General features: G+C 41.3%; 1 protein-coding gene across 2 annotated transcripts in view; it reads right to left on the reverse strand.

Annotated features, from left to right (window-relative positions):
- Window positions 1–218: 218 nt before the first annotated feature.
- The window catches only part of htr4 (5-hydroxytryptamine receptor 4), a 124,757-nt gene continuing 108,398 nt past the window's right edge, over window positions 219–16,577 (reverse strand). Inside the window, exon 8 of one of the 2 annotated variants that reach the window (XM_024429013.2) lies at window positions 219–4,299. In XM_024429013.2, coding sequence (XP_024284781.1) covers window positions 4,209–4,299 — 91 coding nt within the window. In that variant the 3' untranslated portion in view covers window positions 219–4,208. The remainder of the gene's footprint in view (window positions 4,300–16,577) is intronic. The other variant, XM_024429014.2, reaches the window with a different exon arrangement.

The raw sequence follows: 16,577 nt of genomic DNA on the forward strand, positions 1-16,577 counted from the left end.
ACCTATGTTACCTGCTCTATTCACTATTATATAACAAACCAGGCAGCCAATCCCTCCCTCACTGATTCTGTGGAAAGAGAGGGAGAGACTTTGAATGCTTAGCATTTGGAGCTAACAGGAATTGTTTATGGAGTGTTTGAAGGACATTATTATCTGTAATGTAAATGACTAGCATGCTCTCTATCAGAGCCAGGTGACGCCAAAAGGAAACCTGACGCCAGGGATTAGTAACGTCTCTCCGTCTTCAATTATCATTCATTATCATTTATTAAAGCTGTCACATAGCAACAGAAAAAGTCATCCACATCATAGCTCCCTGACAGAGAAGAAGCCAGAGTACATGAAAATAGTGACCCATCTTTCTTCCATCAAAAGAAATACTGAGTGTTATTACAAAAGTTTATTCTTCAACCACCTTGTTGGGAGATTTACTGTAACTTCATGCTGTGAGCTTGCTCTGCCTTCAGGGCAGCTTTCAGAGGCGACACCCTAAGAGCCGTGGTGACGGTGACGAAATGACGAAAACGGAAAAAGGATTGAACCAAAATGTCCAAACCGTAAGGGAATGTATGGCTTTGAGATACAACTCTTTCTATGACGATGTTGAATCTAGATCAACTTTTAAAAGGCAATGCTTTGTTGAGATTTAAAATGTGTGAGATTTAAAATAAATAAAATAAAATATGTTTTAAATTGGCTTAACAAAAATGGTTTGTTGAAACTGCACATTTCATTTTTTTCTTCCTCATTGTCTAATATCTCCCCAGATGAGTTATGTACGATTGACTTGATCTGCCTATTACATTGTAGCTCTATGTGAGGTGCAGTCCCTTGCCTTTCGCCTCTTGACAACTGACCTCAAAGCTCAGCCTCTCTCAAGACCCATTTATAGGTGTTAACATGCGTCCTGTGTCCGGATCATCTCCACATTCTGATTGTACCCACATTTCCAGACAGGTATTGACGGTTCAAAGGCTTTGATCATATCTTATAAGTGTAAACGGACAAGATCAGGATGAAGGATGCATGTTAGCTGCAGGTATAAATGGGGCTTCAGATTTCCTGAGTATGCAGAGTCTGGGGGTGTTAGAATACACCACAGGGACTAGAAGATGCCTGTGGTTCTGATCACTAACGAACAGGTGAATCATTGAATATATCATCACTTTGACCTTTTACGTACGTGTATGTTATCCACAAAGGATTAAAAGGAGCTCCTACTGGACAAAGCAGAAGATACAATGAATTACCATACTTCCCATTATCAGCTGTCAAATACGCACTAGTGGATGGTTCTCCTTTCAAATCTACCTCTTGCATGTAAAGTACTATAGTAAACATGAAAGGTGTGTTATTAACACAGGAGGTTGTCCTTTTTAAATCTCTACAAGCAGTATTCTAATTCTGGACTTTCAACCACCAACACATAATGTACCATGTCGATCACATAGCTTTATATTCCAGGTGTCATGGTAACCGCCAGGCCCGGGGGAGTGCGTATGCAGAATCCTGTACCTATTATCACAAACAAAACCTGATGGGACACACTTCTTAGCTTGGCTGAAATTATTATGGTGGCCACGTCCACTGAAAAGTGGCAATAGAATGTTGTGATGTACAAGGTTTATAAACATCTTGAACATCACAAAGCTCAATCAACAGCTGTATGAGACTGCATCAGTCGTAGTATATGGTAGCATACATGTTCAGCCTTTACCATTATACTGTGCTGGAAGGATAGGCCAGCAGAGCTACTGGAATGGAGAATATAAAGTCATTATAATTGCTCACTGAACAGACACAGACTCATTTTACACTCTTTGCAGAAAAATACATCACTATTTAAACTTTAAAATCTCAGAAACAGAAGCCTTCATTATGCTGACAGAACGATGCATAATCTGCTTCATTGGCTGAATTCACTTCCTAAAAAACACAAACGCAAAATAAAATATACAAATGAAATGTTAAGATAGTTCACGGACAAACATTATGTTGCATTGTTTGTACAAAGTGCACGGTCTTACGCACAAAAGGAATCATTTGAGAAGATGTTTATATAATTAGAATGGATTATACACATTGTGGTTACTTTTATATTCATCTTTTTTTTTTAAATGACATAACAGAAATTTTCTGAATGTATCACCAAAAATAAAATAAAAAATTAAATTAAATCCTCAGGATGAATGAAAAGGAACGTTAATAACTTAAGTGATCAAAATACCTATTCATGGTTTACATCATGTTGGTCTCGGGACAATCAACTGATGAGAAGACTATGGAATAATCTTTTTACATTATCATCTATATTTTACAAAAGTGCTAGTGCTTCAATTAAGGAAGAGGTCACAGTGAGTGAAATAGTTTTTTAAAAGGAGAATTTTAAAAATCAAACAAAAAAACATTGTTTTGATGTCTGTAGCGGGAGGGTATAGCACTGTAAATGCTCTGCCTATATATTCTAAATACATTTAGCTGTCAGTTACTGCAGGAAAAAACAAGAACATTTGTATCGACCAAGACCCTCTGGAATAGCAGAACTGTCAAAATCTTCCTAAGTACTAAATATTCCTAAAATAAAATTCATTGTTATTATTACTTCTCATGAATCTCCAGGGAAACGATTGAATCCAAGGACAGGATGAAGGAGTGTGTGACTGAAGTTTCAGTTTTGTAAGGAGGAAGACGGGACGAATGTAATGATTAATGGCTTAATGCTTCTGGACACTGTGTAACACACTTGACCATGCCGTCAACACCCCACTCTGAGACATCTGAATGGTCATCTACATTCTATGCATTACAGAAACATGAGGACCGTACTGTTAGCCAATCAAAAGCAGATATCTACAAAGGTTGGACATTTCATCAGGAAGTTCAACCAACAGGGTCATTTAGTTTAAATTGAATGTGTGTTTAACAGGATGGATGTGTGGGGGAAAATACAGTTGGTATGTCTGTTGGTTGATCTCTTTACATTGCTTACTGAAAGTAAATATTCCCAGTGCTTTGGACAGAAAATATAATTAACTGAACCACTGGTCCTCTATTTGGTGACTCATAGAAAATTAAATGCTAGCTTTGGTGGCGAATACCTTACATGAGCTAGACCTCATTGGTAGCCTACTGAAGGACTCAGCAAGTGGATTGGTTTGCTCTGAAATTGCACAGGAAAATAACCTAAGTGAAAAAGCCAATGTTTACATTTCAGGTGCAAGTAAACATTGACTGAAGTGCTGCGTATACAGTTCAAGGATACCTTTGATTGTTTATGAATATAAAATGAATGAAAATGTGAGTACATTCTGGCACATGTTTACAGGCTACTGTTAGTCATGTATAAGACATTGGATGTTACTGTGGACTGGACTAAACACATGTGATGTTGAGAGCAGCACTTCAAAAAGCAGAGGACATGATCTCAAGTATGCACACACGTACTGTACAGAGTACAGTAGTGTACTACCACACAGCAGCAGTAGGAGGCAAAATACTGTGACCAAGATTACTCCAGCAACCAGAACTTTTTAAAAGCTTTCATGGAAATATGTCCATCTTATTGCATGGTCCATCCTTGTATACATCTGAGAGATGAGTCATGAGAGGGAAGGGACGGATCCTTTATATATTTTAGCAGCTAATAATACTCATCAAGAGTCGGTCAAGAGCTGAATTACTTCATACTTTACCGTAGGTGTGTTCAATTACTTTCTATCCCTTTCGGCTTTTGAAGATTGTGCAGAACATCAAGAGAAAGTAGGCTGCTAGTGATTGAGTACAGGGCACCAATGACAGGGAGAGATAAGAGACCTTTACATGTTTTAAATTAGAACATTTCAAGTTAATGCTTCATTCTAAGTGACACTAAGCCTTACTGAAACATTCTCGCTCTAACGGAGCTATAGTGGATCAGAGAGATTTGGAGTGTTTTCCTTCCTTTTCTAAGCACAGGAAATATGGAAGGACATATCTTAAAACCAAGTTCATATCAAATAGCTTTGGCAACATTGTTCACCTTGTAGTGTTCCACAGTCCATAATCAAATCCTGCTACTAAGAATGAAGTCCGGAGACGTTGTCGAGTTGGCTCTCTCTCAGTTGGAGAGGCTGTTTTAGAATGACCCCCTCTAGGGATGGTTCTGACCCAGTCCCTGTCTCAGCCTGCATGGGAAGGTGTCTGTCTGACTGTCTATCTGTCTGTGGTTGTCAGAAGCAGGACTCCTGTGACTCTGTGTCCTCTCTTTGCAATGACTGCTTTTCCTGTTCAATGTGGTTTCCATTATGCAGGGCAGCATACCTGAAATGATACACAGAATGTAACATCAGTTTCAAAGTGACATGGGGTTATCATTCAATGTGCTTCAAAATTCTGAGATGTATCAACATTCCTAAGACACACACAGCACACAGATTACAGAAAGTGCATAACAATATATTTCATTTAGGATTCACTGTTTTGCTGAAATTATAGCCAACCCTGGAACGGAGAGAGGTATTGTTGAGTAACTTAAATCCCACATAAAAAGAGCAGCACGTCTCTACTGCCAGGTTCAAGCAGTCTGGTTAACATGAAGCTCTGGGATGACAGTACATTGGGTTTGGCTCTGAGGAGATGAGCCATACTTTCTCTTCTCTGAGGTTGTTGTTGGCAGCAATACAGGAGTGGAACTACAGTGAAACCTTAACTGGTTCCCTAAGGGCCATGGTCAACCAGGATTAGTGAGGAAGCTATAATGTAGTCAGAGTGCTTTATAACGACCATATACAGATACACTGTTCAGTATACAACTATACCCCTTCAATTATACGATGTGACATGAACAAGTGGGATGTAAGGCTGAGTCAAGACAGCGAGACTCCTACTTGAGATGACAACTCTCCCTTTCACCATCTGGCATCATGAGAACTTGAAGATACACCAGATTGGCATATAGGCAGACATTTAGACTTTAATGGATGACTGAAATAGTGTCATGTTGAAGAATCGAGACGATAAAGAATGATGATTTAAAACCAACGAGCTGCACATTTTAGTCATGCCATCAATTGACTTTGACAAGTTTAGGGCCACAGATGTTTTCTTAATCAACTGTTTCATATGGAGTTCAATTTCAGGGATGTTTTGCAGAATTTGAATCCTATTAACCCAAAGACCAATTAAAGCCTGTGGTTTTAATGTCTAACATGCTGACCAGACCGGACACGTCGCGTGTGCGAGCGTTGCAAAATACATTTAGGAATCCATGTTATTCAATTACTGCACCCACACTGCTCACGTGCGCCAACGAGCGTCTGCGTTGCCAAGGGATAAAATAGAAGTCATTCCTATTTCTGATGCAGATCTGTCTGCAAGTCCTACCTCTCCCAACTCCTCATTGGTTTATAGAAGCAGGTACCCATGTGCCATCTCCTCATTGGTTATACCCACGTGGGTGATTGAAAGACGAACTGTTTTGCCGGTCGTCGTGGTAATACTATGAAAGTTTAGATGCCAATCACCATATAAGTTCAAAGATGAAAAAGCCTGGAAGGAGGAGAGATGACTAGAAATGATTCGGTTGACTGTTTTATGTGTGGATTAATTGTCGGAGTAGAGGACCTTGTGCATTTCAGGTAAAAGAACAACTCAATGTTTATATCCCAGGACAAATTAGGACAAATTAACGTTAGCTAGCAAGTGCAAGCTAACTAGCTAAATTGCCATACATGTTTAATGCTTTTCAACCTGTCCCCAAATTAATGTCATTGGTTCAGAGTTTGATTTGATATTTTAACCTGCATGTCGTAATCACATTTGGTGTGGGGTGACAAAATACATTTATGCACAATGGCGCACGATGGCGTGTGTGCTGGTTTGAGTTCCGTGTTAAACATGGGTATAATTTTAATGAGGCCAGTTGCATCGGTCAAGACAGACACCACATTTAAATGGCATCTTGGATTTTATTTCCAACCAAGGGTTTCAGAATGATATTCATATACTGGTAAGGCAATATTCAATAAGGTAAGGTAATTTACTCTAATAAATTAATATAGCAAAATCCTGGATTGGCAGAATTATGGGTGATACCATTACATTAAAAATCATACTCACTAAATTACATTTTAAACGTGCAAAACAGAAATTCATCAAACAGATGATAAAGAAAGACCATTTGGAAACCATATAATGAGTGATTTCTCTGGAGTAAATTGCTTACACAGAAGTGAATTAAATATTTCACTGTAATGTAGACTCACTGTCTCATTAGGAGATGTTTTCATAAACAACCAAACCAAAGGTGATTCCTGCTTAGAAATTGGCCGTGAAATGTACCTTCAAAAAAACTCAAACTCTCTAATGTTCCGGAATTTAGCAGAAACCAAAATTGCTGCCACATTGCAGTGTTTAACCCAACAAGTGCTACCACCTACCCACAGAAAGGACCACAGACTGAACGGAAGATGACACTGCTCCTAATGGATCACATGCTCTGGAAACACATGACTTTGTTCGAGGGGCAGATCCTCTTTTTCTCTGTGTCCCTATATCAGCCCCTCAGGTCCTAGGCCTGTGTCCACAAAGTGTCTCAGAGTATGAGTGCTGATCTAGGATCATTTTGATATTTTATGATTGTATGGACAGATCCTAGATCAGCCCTCCTACTCTGAGATGCTTTGTGGATACGGGCCAGGCCCTAAGCTCTATATACTAAGAATGGGGCTACAGAAACACATACGCTGCCATAGGCCAGAGCCCCCGCCGTGTGTCTGTCTGTCTGTCTGACCTTCCTTCCGCTTGACTGGGATGTTTCTTTTGCCCACTCTCCACTGCTCTCTCTCTCTGACTCTCATCCTGACTTAACACCTAACACTTAACCGCTCTTTTCACCAACCAGGTCATATGGCTGGATGTTGGTCTTTCAAGCCAAGGCTGACTACAGTACATCTCATCTATTCATGGTCTTCAGTTTGTCCTCATGTATGAATGCTCACATGATCTATCGTGTTGAAATGGTAGCCTCAATCTCCACAATTACAATTACACAAACAAAACAACCTATGACATCAATGAGCTCAGATCAGATATTTAGCCTACTGTACTTTCACTAGTAGTGTGTGTATTGTAAATACCTTTGAAAAGACTGACATTTTAATACAATCAATCTAAAACATACTCAGGCTTCCTGAATCCAATAGCGCTACTTGGCCAAGTTTACAAATAAGAACAAATACCTGCCTTATTTTACCTGCTCTGTATTCAAACTAGCGCTGGATGATCAAAGATGTGTTAAAGACATCCAACGCAGCTCTAACTCAGTAATAATGGCTCTTTACCACTGACTACAGCATAGCAGCCACTTAGATTTGATCACAGCAGTCAAGTGTTTGATCTGTTTGCTGCACTGTGGGATAGACGCTTCTTGCCCAGGGACGCACACACTACAGAGACCACAACCTACTCCATACTGTGAACTGTAGAATACTGCCAATCACATACACTGAGTGTAGAAGGCTGGCATCTCTATTAGGAATTATTGTATACAATTGCAGCTACTCTGGTAGAGGATGGCAGTTCAAAGTGAACTCCATAATTTACTGTAAGAGGGATTTAACTTCTCAACTTTGACCCAGTAGAATAAATCTGCTCATCCTGACAAATTTTGGATGAACACCTTTGTTCGGAGATTGACTAAACAGTTGGACATCAGTTTGAAAATATAAACTGTGAAATGAAATGACCGGGAAACTAAACAAGAAGAAAAAGAAAAAGGATTAGATCAATACATGTTCTCGATTTTGTTTTTCTGGTTACCTTGGGAACATCAGAGTGAAGAATAAAAACACTGCTATAGATTGTCCTCCTGCTAAGGACCAGGAGCCTTCTCACTGAGCTGTATGGGATTAGTTAGAAAAGTAAAACCCAGATAACTTGCACCTCTTGGTGATCTGCAATTCCAAGCTTCCTTTGCAGAGGGAGAGGAAATCTATTATATACTAATCTACTCCAACATGTTCTAGTTCACACCAGGGCACAGGGAGGGCATCAGGGCACAGCAGGAACAGCATCCCTTCATTTCACTGGGGCTCATATTCCACTTGTCATTCTCCAGAAGAGGGACAGGCAGGGCGGCAGGGGGCCCCAGATTTGACTTGAATGATACCAGCCTGATTAAGTGAGCTATTGTCTCTCTAGGGATGCAGGCTGAATTAATGATACTCCGCCTCAGCCACTACCCACTGTTGTTTCTAGTATTTATGTATGCCGTCGCAGTAGCCCTTTTCTGCAGTCAAATTACCTAGTGGCTTCATGGGTGAAATGCTCTTAATATTTTGAATAATTTCATAATTAATACACCATTTTTGTTGTTCTGAAATGTCAATCAGTTTTGTTATATTTCAGTGTTCTGTGATGTATATAAAGTATAATATTGGGATGGAAACTCAAAATTGGGTATGATTTAGCTGACTGTAGTAATTAACATAGGAATCTCTTTTTGAAGAAAGACTTAAATGAGACGTTCCATCATACAGATTGCCGATATGCTAGTCTGGATATAGACATGGAGCTCCATCATACAGAATGCCCACAAGCTAGTCTGGATATAGACATGGAGCTCCATCATACAGAATTCCTACACTGTATGTTAGTCTGGATATAGACACGGAGCTCCATCATACAGAATTCCCATAAGCTAGTCTGGATGTAGACATGGAGCTCCATCATACAGAATTCCCATACGGTATGCTAGTCTGGATATAGACACGGAGCTCCATCATACAGAATGCCCATACAGTATGCTAGTCTGGATATAGACACGGAGCTCCATCATACAGAATGCCCATACAGTATGCTAGTCTGGATATAGACACAGAGCTCCATCATACAAAATTCCTATACTGTATGCTGGCCTGGATATAGACATGGAGCTCCATCATACAGAATGCCCATAAGCTAATTTGGATATAGACATGGAGCTCCATCATACAGAATTCCTATACTGTATGCTGGTCTGGATATAGACATGGAGCTCCATCATACATATTTCCTATACTGTATGCTGGTCTGGATATAGACATGCAGCTCCATCATACAGAATTCCTATACTGCCTATACTGTATGCTTGTCTGGATATAGACATGCAGCTCCATCATACAGAATTCCTATACTGTATGATGGTCTGGATATAGACATGCAGCTCAATCATACAGAATTCCCATACTGTATGATGGTCTGGATATAGACATGCAGCTCCATCATACAGAATTCCCATACTGTATGATGGTCTGGATATAGACATGCAGCTCCATCAGACAGAATTCCCATACTGTATGCTAGTCTGGATATAGACATGCAGCTCCAAAAAGGGCCCAGTGCCAGCCTGGCAGGGCTGTGGGGAGAAGTTAAGCAGTGTGATTGATCTCTAAGTGAAGGGTCCAAGGTACGGACAGCTCGCTGGCTAGACTTGCACGCACACAATCAGGGCCAGACAGGCTGGCTAACACACAGGGCAGACAGCTGTGGGTGTCCAGGCTAGCTAACACACAGGGCAGACAGCTGTGGGTGTCCAGGCTAGCTAACACACAAGGCAGACAGCTGTGGGTGTCCAGGCTAGCTAACACACAGGGCAGACAGCTGTGGGTGTCCAGGCTAGCTAACACACAGGGCAGACAGCTGTGGGTGTCCAGGCTAGTTAACACACAGGGCAGACAGCTGTGGGTGTCCAGGCTAGCTAACACACAGGGCAGACAGCTGTGGGTGTCCAGGCTAGCTAACACACAGGGCAGACAGCTGTGGGTGTCCAGGCTAGCTAACACACAGGGCAGACAGCTGTGGGTGTCCAGGCTAGCTAACACACAGGGCAGACAGCTGTGGTGGTTGGAGGAATGCTGCTGAACATGCTGAATCTCTCAATGGAACAAAGGTAGAAGGTTGATTACTTTTAGCTGAGTGACGGTTGAGTTGCAGTGGTGCAGCATTCCTGACCTGATTGTTTCTTTGACTGGAATGAGGAGCAGACATGGAGAGAGCAAACATAGAGAGAAGAGAAGTACCTACAAGTCCCCTGGGAGAGAAGAAGTCTGTGTTTACCTTATACACACCACCCTCTTCAGTTCAGATGGACTGTGTGTGTGTGTGTGTGTGTGTGTGTGTGTGTGTGTGTGTGTGTGTGTGTGTGTGTGTGTGTGTGTGTGAGAGAGAGAGAGAGAGTGTGCTGAAGCATGAGAATAAGACATAAGGGTACACCTTTGTGTGTGAACATGATTATAAGAGTATGTTGTGGAGTGAAGTGTGCTGTAAATGTGCAAGTCTGATTCCTTTTTGCCTTCACATAAACCAGATAAAAATCTTGCTATAAATTTTCACAGGCCGGCCCCATTGCCTGAAGTTTACATGAGGAAAGCACTAAAGGAAGTCCCCTCCCTTCCATCCCCTAGGGGAAAAAGAACATCTACCTCATCACTGTGAGCCACAGAGCCAGAGAAGCCAAGGGAAGGGTGAAGAGTGTTGACTCACTTGTTAAATCCACTTCAATCAGAGTAGATGAAGGGGAGGAGACAGGTTAAAGAAGGATTTTTAATACTTGAGACATGGATTGTATGTGTGCCATTCAGAGGGTGAATGGGCAAGACAAAATATTTAAGTGCCTTTGAACGGGGTATGGTAGTAGGTTCTAGGCGCACCGGTTTGTGTCAAGAACTGCCATGCTGTTGGGTTATTCACGCTCAACAGTTTCCTGTTTTGTATCAAGAATGGTCCACCACCCAAAGGACATCCAGGAACCTTGACACAACTGTGGGAAGCATTGGAGTCATCAGGGGCCGGCATCCCTGTGGAACGCTTTCAACACCTTATAGAGTCGATGCCCAGATTAATTGAGGCTGTTCTGAGGACAAAAGGGGGTGCAACTAAATATTAGGAAGGTGTTCTTAATGTTTTGTCCACTCAGTGCATTTGAATATAGGAAAAGTTAGCAAACACAAGATAGTAAATAACCAGCTGCTGTTTACCTGCTCATAGCTAACAGAAGAGTCTTAGCGTTTATGATTCCGATGGTTAGAACAAAGTGGGGTGTTTCATACACAAGTTACTTTTCAAGCTATAAACATTTCCTTTAGTGATAATTTATACATTATGCATTACTATGACAATGAGCAGAGCCCAGTAACTGTAAAAATCAAAGGGCTCTGCAAGAAACCTGCAGCTGGACTGCGTCCAATGTAGCCCAGGGTGCTTTCTTTTCTATGTAGAAAAAAAATCACTTCCTACAGTCCATTTAAAGAGGAAAAATCCTCATATTTATGTGATGCCCTGACAGTGTAAAACAAACATCTTTGAATCATATGTTCGGAGTTAATAAAAAAATGAAACTCATTGTTAAGGTTGAAACACAGAGAGAGAGCGAGGTTCTGTTCCTGTGAATTCCGTGGTAGAGCTTGTCCTCTACGGCTCAACAATGTTTCCATCAGATAGGCTATGAACTGATTGGTTGGTGCTCTTTTCTGGAACTAGGGGAGCATGTGTTGAATGTCAAGCTTGCACTTGTGTTCTTTAATTCATAGGTCAACTTATATGTCAACTTTTAATTTTTAAAAAATCACAGGTGCATTCATGTTGCCTACATGGTTTTTGTCATAGTCCGTGTAGGTATAGTTGCCACAGGTGGGAGGATGGGTGATATTCTCTACAATTTGTCAAATAAATGTGCTGGCCTAATTCACAATGTGTAAGTGGAAATGTGTATGACATGCCGGCTAAAGTACTGCTATTGACATAAGAGCCGTCACATGTTGAGAAGGTTCAAGTAAATGCAGTCCTTTCATTCAACGATAAACTAACAGTTGAGAAGCGCTACTCAGAGTCCAGCACAAAGACAGGCATGTCCTCCAGAACCCATACAATGACAGACAGAGCAAACATGATGTTAAAGGTCCTTGATGCTGAAAACCAGCAGCACCGGGAACTTCACTCATTTAAAACTAATAATAGATTTCACTTTGGGTTTACATACTTTAAAACCTGGTGAATATGTAAAGTTGCACATGCACGTCTTAATAAATCCACTAGTAAAACACGTTTGTTTTGTATGTCAGATTAACGTTACCAACATCTTGTAAACTATCCTGTAATCCGGCATAATACCGAGTAAACGGTGTGTTAGCGGTAGTTAGTGACCTTGTATCTGTGTGACTTTATACTTCTGACGACTTGTAACATGTGATCCTATCATTGCTACTACTGATACAATCCTCTTGTGAAACACAAGTGTATCACTTTCCTGAACATTGATACACTTGGCATAAAAGGGCACAGCAGATTCACAGGTTTACATAATTCATCATTCATCCCTATTCACCATGACATAAAAACAAACATATTTCCACATACTCTATACATATGCATCAAGTAATGATAAGTGAAGTTGCAGATGTCTGCCTGCCTGCGTTGGTGGATGATAGAGCTGGTATTTCAGCACATATGGCAGTACCATTCAAAGAGCTATGACAACCATCATGCTTATAGCTCTGTAAATGGCGCTGCAATCTGTACCACACTGTATCTGGGCGTCTTCTGGCAGGCAAAAGTCAGTCGAGCAACGCAAGAAAAGGTTAAGTAATCCACTTATCATGATCTGTCAAGTATCACACTGCTGTTGTCTGAAAGTACTCTTGTCAAGTCTGGATGCAGCAAATTAACACAGAGAATACGACCTGATGGGAAAGGTATTATAAGCCAGTAGCCAGCGTCTGTTTGCATTTAATTAGAGTTGGGATGTTCAACAGTTGTGCTTTTGAAACAGGAATACAGTCTTCATCTCTTAATGAATTCAACCATCTGTGCACCCCCCCCCCTTTCCGCTCACACATTACACATTTCCTTAATTTCTGAAACAAATGTCCATCTCCCCTTGGGAACAGACAGCTTGACGACACAACTGGTGAGCTCACTGTGTAGAGGATCTCTGTAATTAACCCACTCTGTACTGCCAATCTGTCTTTGGAAGAAGAGGAAGAAGAAACCAGTGAATGAGAGGACAGCTGAATGGTGGGTAGAAAAAGTCTCTAGATACTCTGTGGTCTGTCCCTCCCGGTTGTACTTTTTTTTAAAGTCTCAAACGGGCTGAGCTGACACTTTAATGCCCTTAAGCTTTAATGCCCTTAAGCTTACAGTAAATGTAACACAGGTTTAGGGAGCTATATTGACCATTGTGTCAGATGAACCCCTGTGTTGTCAGAGTAAACAGTCCCCACTTCAGTCAAATCTATTCGTCAAATACCCTAGCTGTGTATTCACTTTCACCTTTTGGTGTGTGATGTCTTTGGTTCAATTGTTAAGAAAGCTCTCAAGAAAGTTGTGGAAGTCACTTGACCAATTGTGTCACGCCCTGACCATAGAGAGCTGTTTATTCTCTATGTTAGTTGGGTCGGGGTGTGATTTAGGGTGGGTTATCTAGGGGAATTGTATTTCTATGGTGGCCTGATATGGTTCCCAATCAGAGGCAGCTGTTTATCGTTGTCTCTGATTGGGGATCATATTTAGGTAGCCATTTTCCCATTGTGCTTTGTGGGATCTTGTCTAGATATAGTTGCCAGTGAGCATCTTTATTAGCTTCACATTTCGGTTGTTTGTTTTGTTGTTTTGTTGTTTTGTCGTTTGAAGTTTTAATTTCCAAAATAAAGGATGGAAACATACAACGCTGCTTCTTGGTCTACTCCTTATGACTAATGTGACAATATGGGACAACACAGTCTATCCTTGAGGGTCCCAGTGTCTTATAGAACATGTCTATTGTTTTCAGGTAGCCTATACATTGTGCATTATACTGTCATAAAGCCTCCTTCACTCACGCCTGCAAACTTACCCTAGTAAAACTTACTATCGTACCGATCCTCGACTTCGGCAATGTCATCTACAAAATAGCTTCCAATACTCTACTCAGCAAACAAGATGCAGTTTATCACAGTGCCATCCGTTTAGCTACTAAAGCTCTTATACCACCCACCACTGCGACCTGTATGCTCTAGTCGGCTGGCCCTCGCTACATATTCGTCGCCAGACCCACTGGCTCCAGGTCATCTACAAGTCCATGCTAGGTAAAGCTCTGCCTTATCTCAGTTCACTGCTTACGATGGCAACACTCACCCGTAGCACGCGCTCCAGCAGGTGTATCTCACTGATCATCCCTGAAGCCAACACCTCATTTGGCCGCCTTTCCTTCCAGTTCTCTGCTGCCTGTGACTGGAACTAATTGCAAAAATCGCTGAAGTTGGAGACTTTATTTCCCTCACGAACTTTAAACATCTGCTATCTGAGCAGCTAACCGATCGCTGCAGCTGTACATAGTCCATCTGTAAATAGCCCACCCAATTTACCTACCTCATCCCCATACTGTTTTTATTTATTTACTTTTCTGCTCTTTTGCACACCAGTATCTCTACTTGCACATGATCATCTGATCATTTATCACTCCAGTGTTAATCTTCTAAATTGTAACTATTTGCCTACCTCCTCATGCCTTTTGCACACAATGTATATAGACTCTTTTTTCTGCTGTGTTATTGACTTGTTTATTGTTTACTCCATGTGTAACTCTGTGTTGTTGTCTGTTCACACTGCTATGCTTTACCTTGGCCATGTCGTAGTTGTAAATGAGAACTTGTTCTCAACTAGCCTACCTGGTTAAATAAAGGTGAAATAAAAATACAAATCTGACCTGCTACCAGCAGGTGGTTTAGAACATAGAAGGGGATTCTATCTCTATGGTTTAAAAGATGTTAGGGTTCCATCTCCCACGGCTTGTTATCCACAGGGTTGGGGAGTAATGGATGACATGTAATCTGTTACATGTAATGGATTACAAAAACACTGTAACTGTAATCTGTTATGTTACCAGCAAAAATATTATAATCAGATCTCTGATACTTTTGAAAAAGTAGAAAATTACTTCTAGGATTACTTTCAAATTTAGAAGGGATGTTTGCAGAAAAAATATGTCCATGAAACGATTGCATGTTTTCTTAATTAACTTTCAAATTAACGTCAGTTATTAACCGAAAATGTGCTACTTCGATCTTCCCGTCTGAGCAATATACACGGTCACAAAAGAAAAAGGTATGGTGCGTCAACGCCGTGCACTTCTTAGATGGCGTTTCAAAGAACAATTTGTTCAGTGAAGAAAAGGGCAGGAATGTAACAGTTCAATGGAAACTGTTTGCCCACGGTAAAGCTGCTGTCGACATCCAGACTGAAACAAGGATGACTATTGGCAGGTGTGGCGCATTAGCTTTCTTAGCTAGCTAGTCTCTGGAGACAGACAGGTTGTCTTCACAATGTTACCAATGTTCCAGCATAGGTCAGAGATTTCAGAGCACTAGCTAGCTAGTTAGTCAGATTTCTAGCTAGCTAGCCAAGGTCACCTTGTAGAGGATGTCAGCTGCTTTGACTTGTGCGAGACTGAGAGGACGTCATACCTACGATGTGACTGCTGCCAAGTTAAGTGAAATACATGCAGACTTTAACATTCAGCACAAAGTGAGGGCCACAGTGACAGATAATTGAAGCAACTTTGTAAAGGGATTCCGGGAGTTCAGTGGAAATGAAGAGGAGTAAGATGAGACGGATGATGGAGTGAGGTTTGATGTGGGTGCGATTCTTGAGGAGGTTGAGCAAAAATTGAACTTTTTTTCTCCCTCCACATCAACGTTGTGATGCACACACCCTCAACCTCATCGCCACCAATGAGGTGGACAAAGCTGAATCCCAAGGTCCGTCACGAAAATTGTACAGAAGTGCAATGTCAAAATGTTCCAGCATTTGGAGCAAAGCACACAGGTCCACATTAGCTTCAGAGGCAACAGAGGACATTGCAAGCAAGAAAGTAACTGAGCCATGTGTGACAAGATGGAGCTCAGAGTACCGTGCCATCTCCAAACTCATAGCCCTCACAGATGACCAGCTGGGGCAAATCTGTGAAGACCTAGGTGTGAGCAGCAAACTACATCCTTGTGAGATTGCTTTTCTCAAGAAGTACAGTACAGTCCTACAGCCACGTTCTCTATTGATCTTCTTCAGGGAGAGGAAGTGTTTTCTTGGCTTTCCCCAACAATCAGAAACTTGAAGTCTAAGCTCTCAGAGAAAATACTGTACCTCTTACAACATTCTATGCACACATCCTCACTGCAGTCATTGAGGTTATAGACCGCCGGTTTGGACCTATGCTAAGTACCCATGAAACAAAAATGGCAACTGCTACCGTGCCAAAGGTTTCACTGTTTTGGCTCAACCATGCAAAGAGAGAGGAGATGCGGAGCACATTAGTTCAAGAAACAGCTTCTATGGAGAACACACACTCCAAAGAGGTGGTGAGGGAGCACAGAACGAGTCTGATGAATCAAGACACTTTTTTTTGCGTTCGGAGGTGCAACAACAAGGGCCTAGGCATTGCAGAGGATGAGGTGAGGAAGTACTTTGAAGACAAAGACAAATCTTTGGACTCCTTGAAATCGTCCCCCATAGTCCAGAACTTGTTTCTGAAGTACAAGACTATACTGCCCTCCAGTGCCCCAGTTGAGCACCTTTTCAGCTATGGTGGA

This window comes from Oncorhynchus tshawytscha, linkage group LG08 (assembly GCF_018296145.1).
Source record: "Oncorhynchus tshawytscha isolate Ot180627B linkage group LG08, Otsh_v2.0, whole genome shotgun sequence".
NCBI classification, from domain to species: domain Eukaryota; kingdom Metazoa; phylum Chordata; class Actinopteri; order Salmoniformes; family Salmonidae; genus Oncorhynchus; species Oncorhynchus tshawytscha.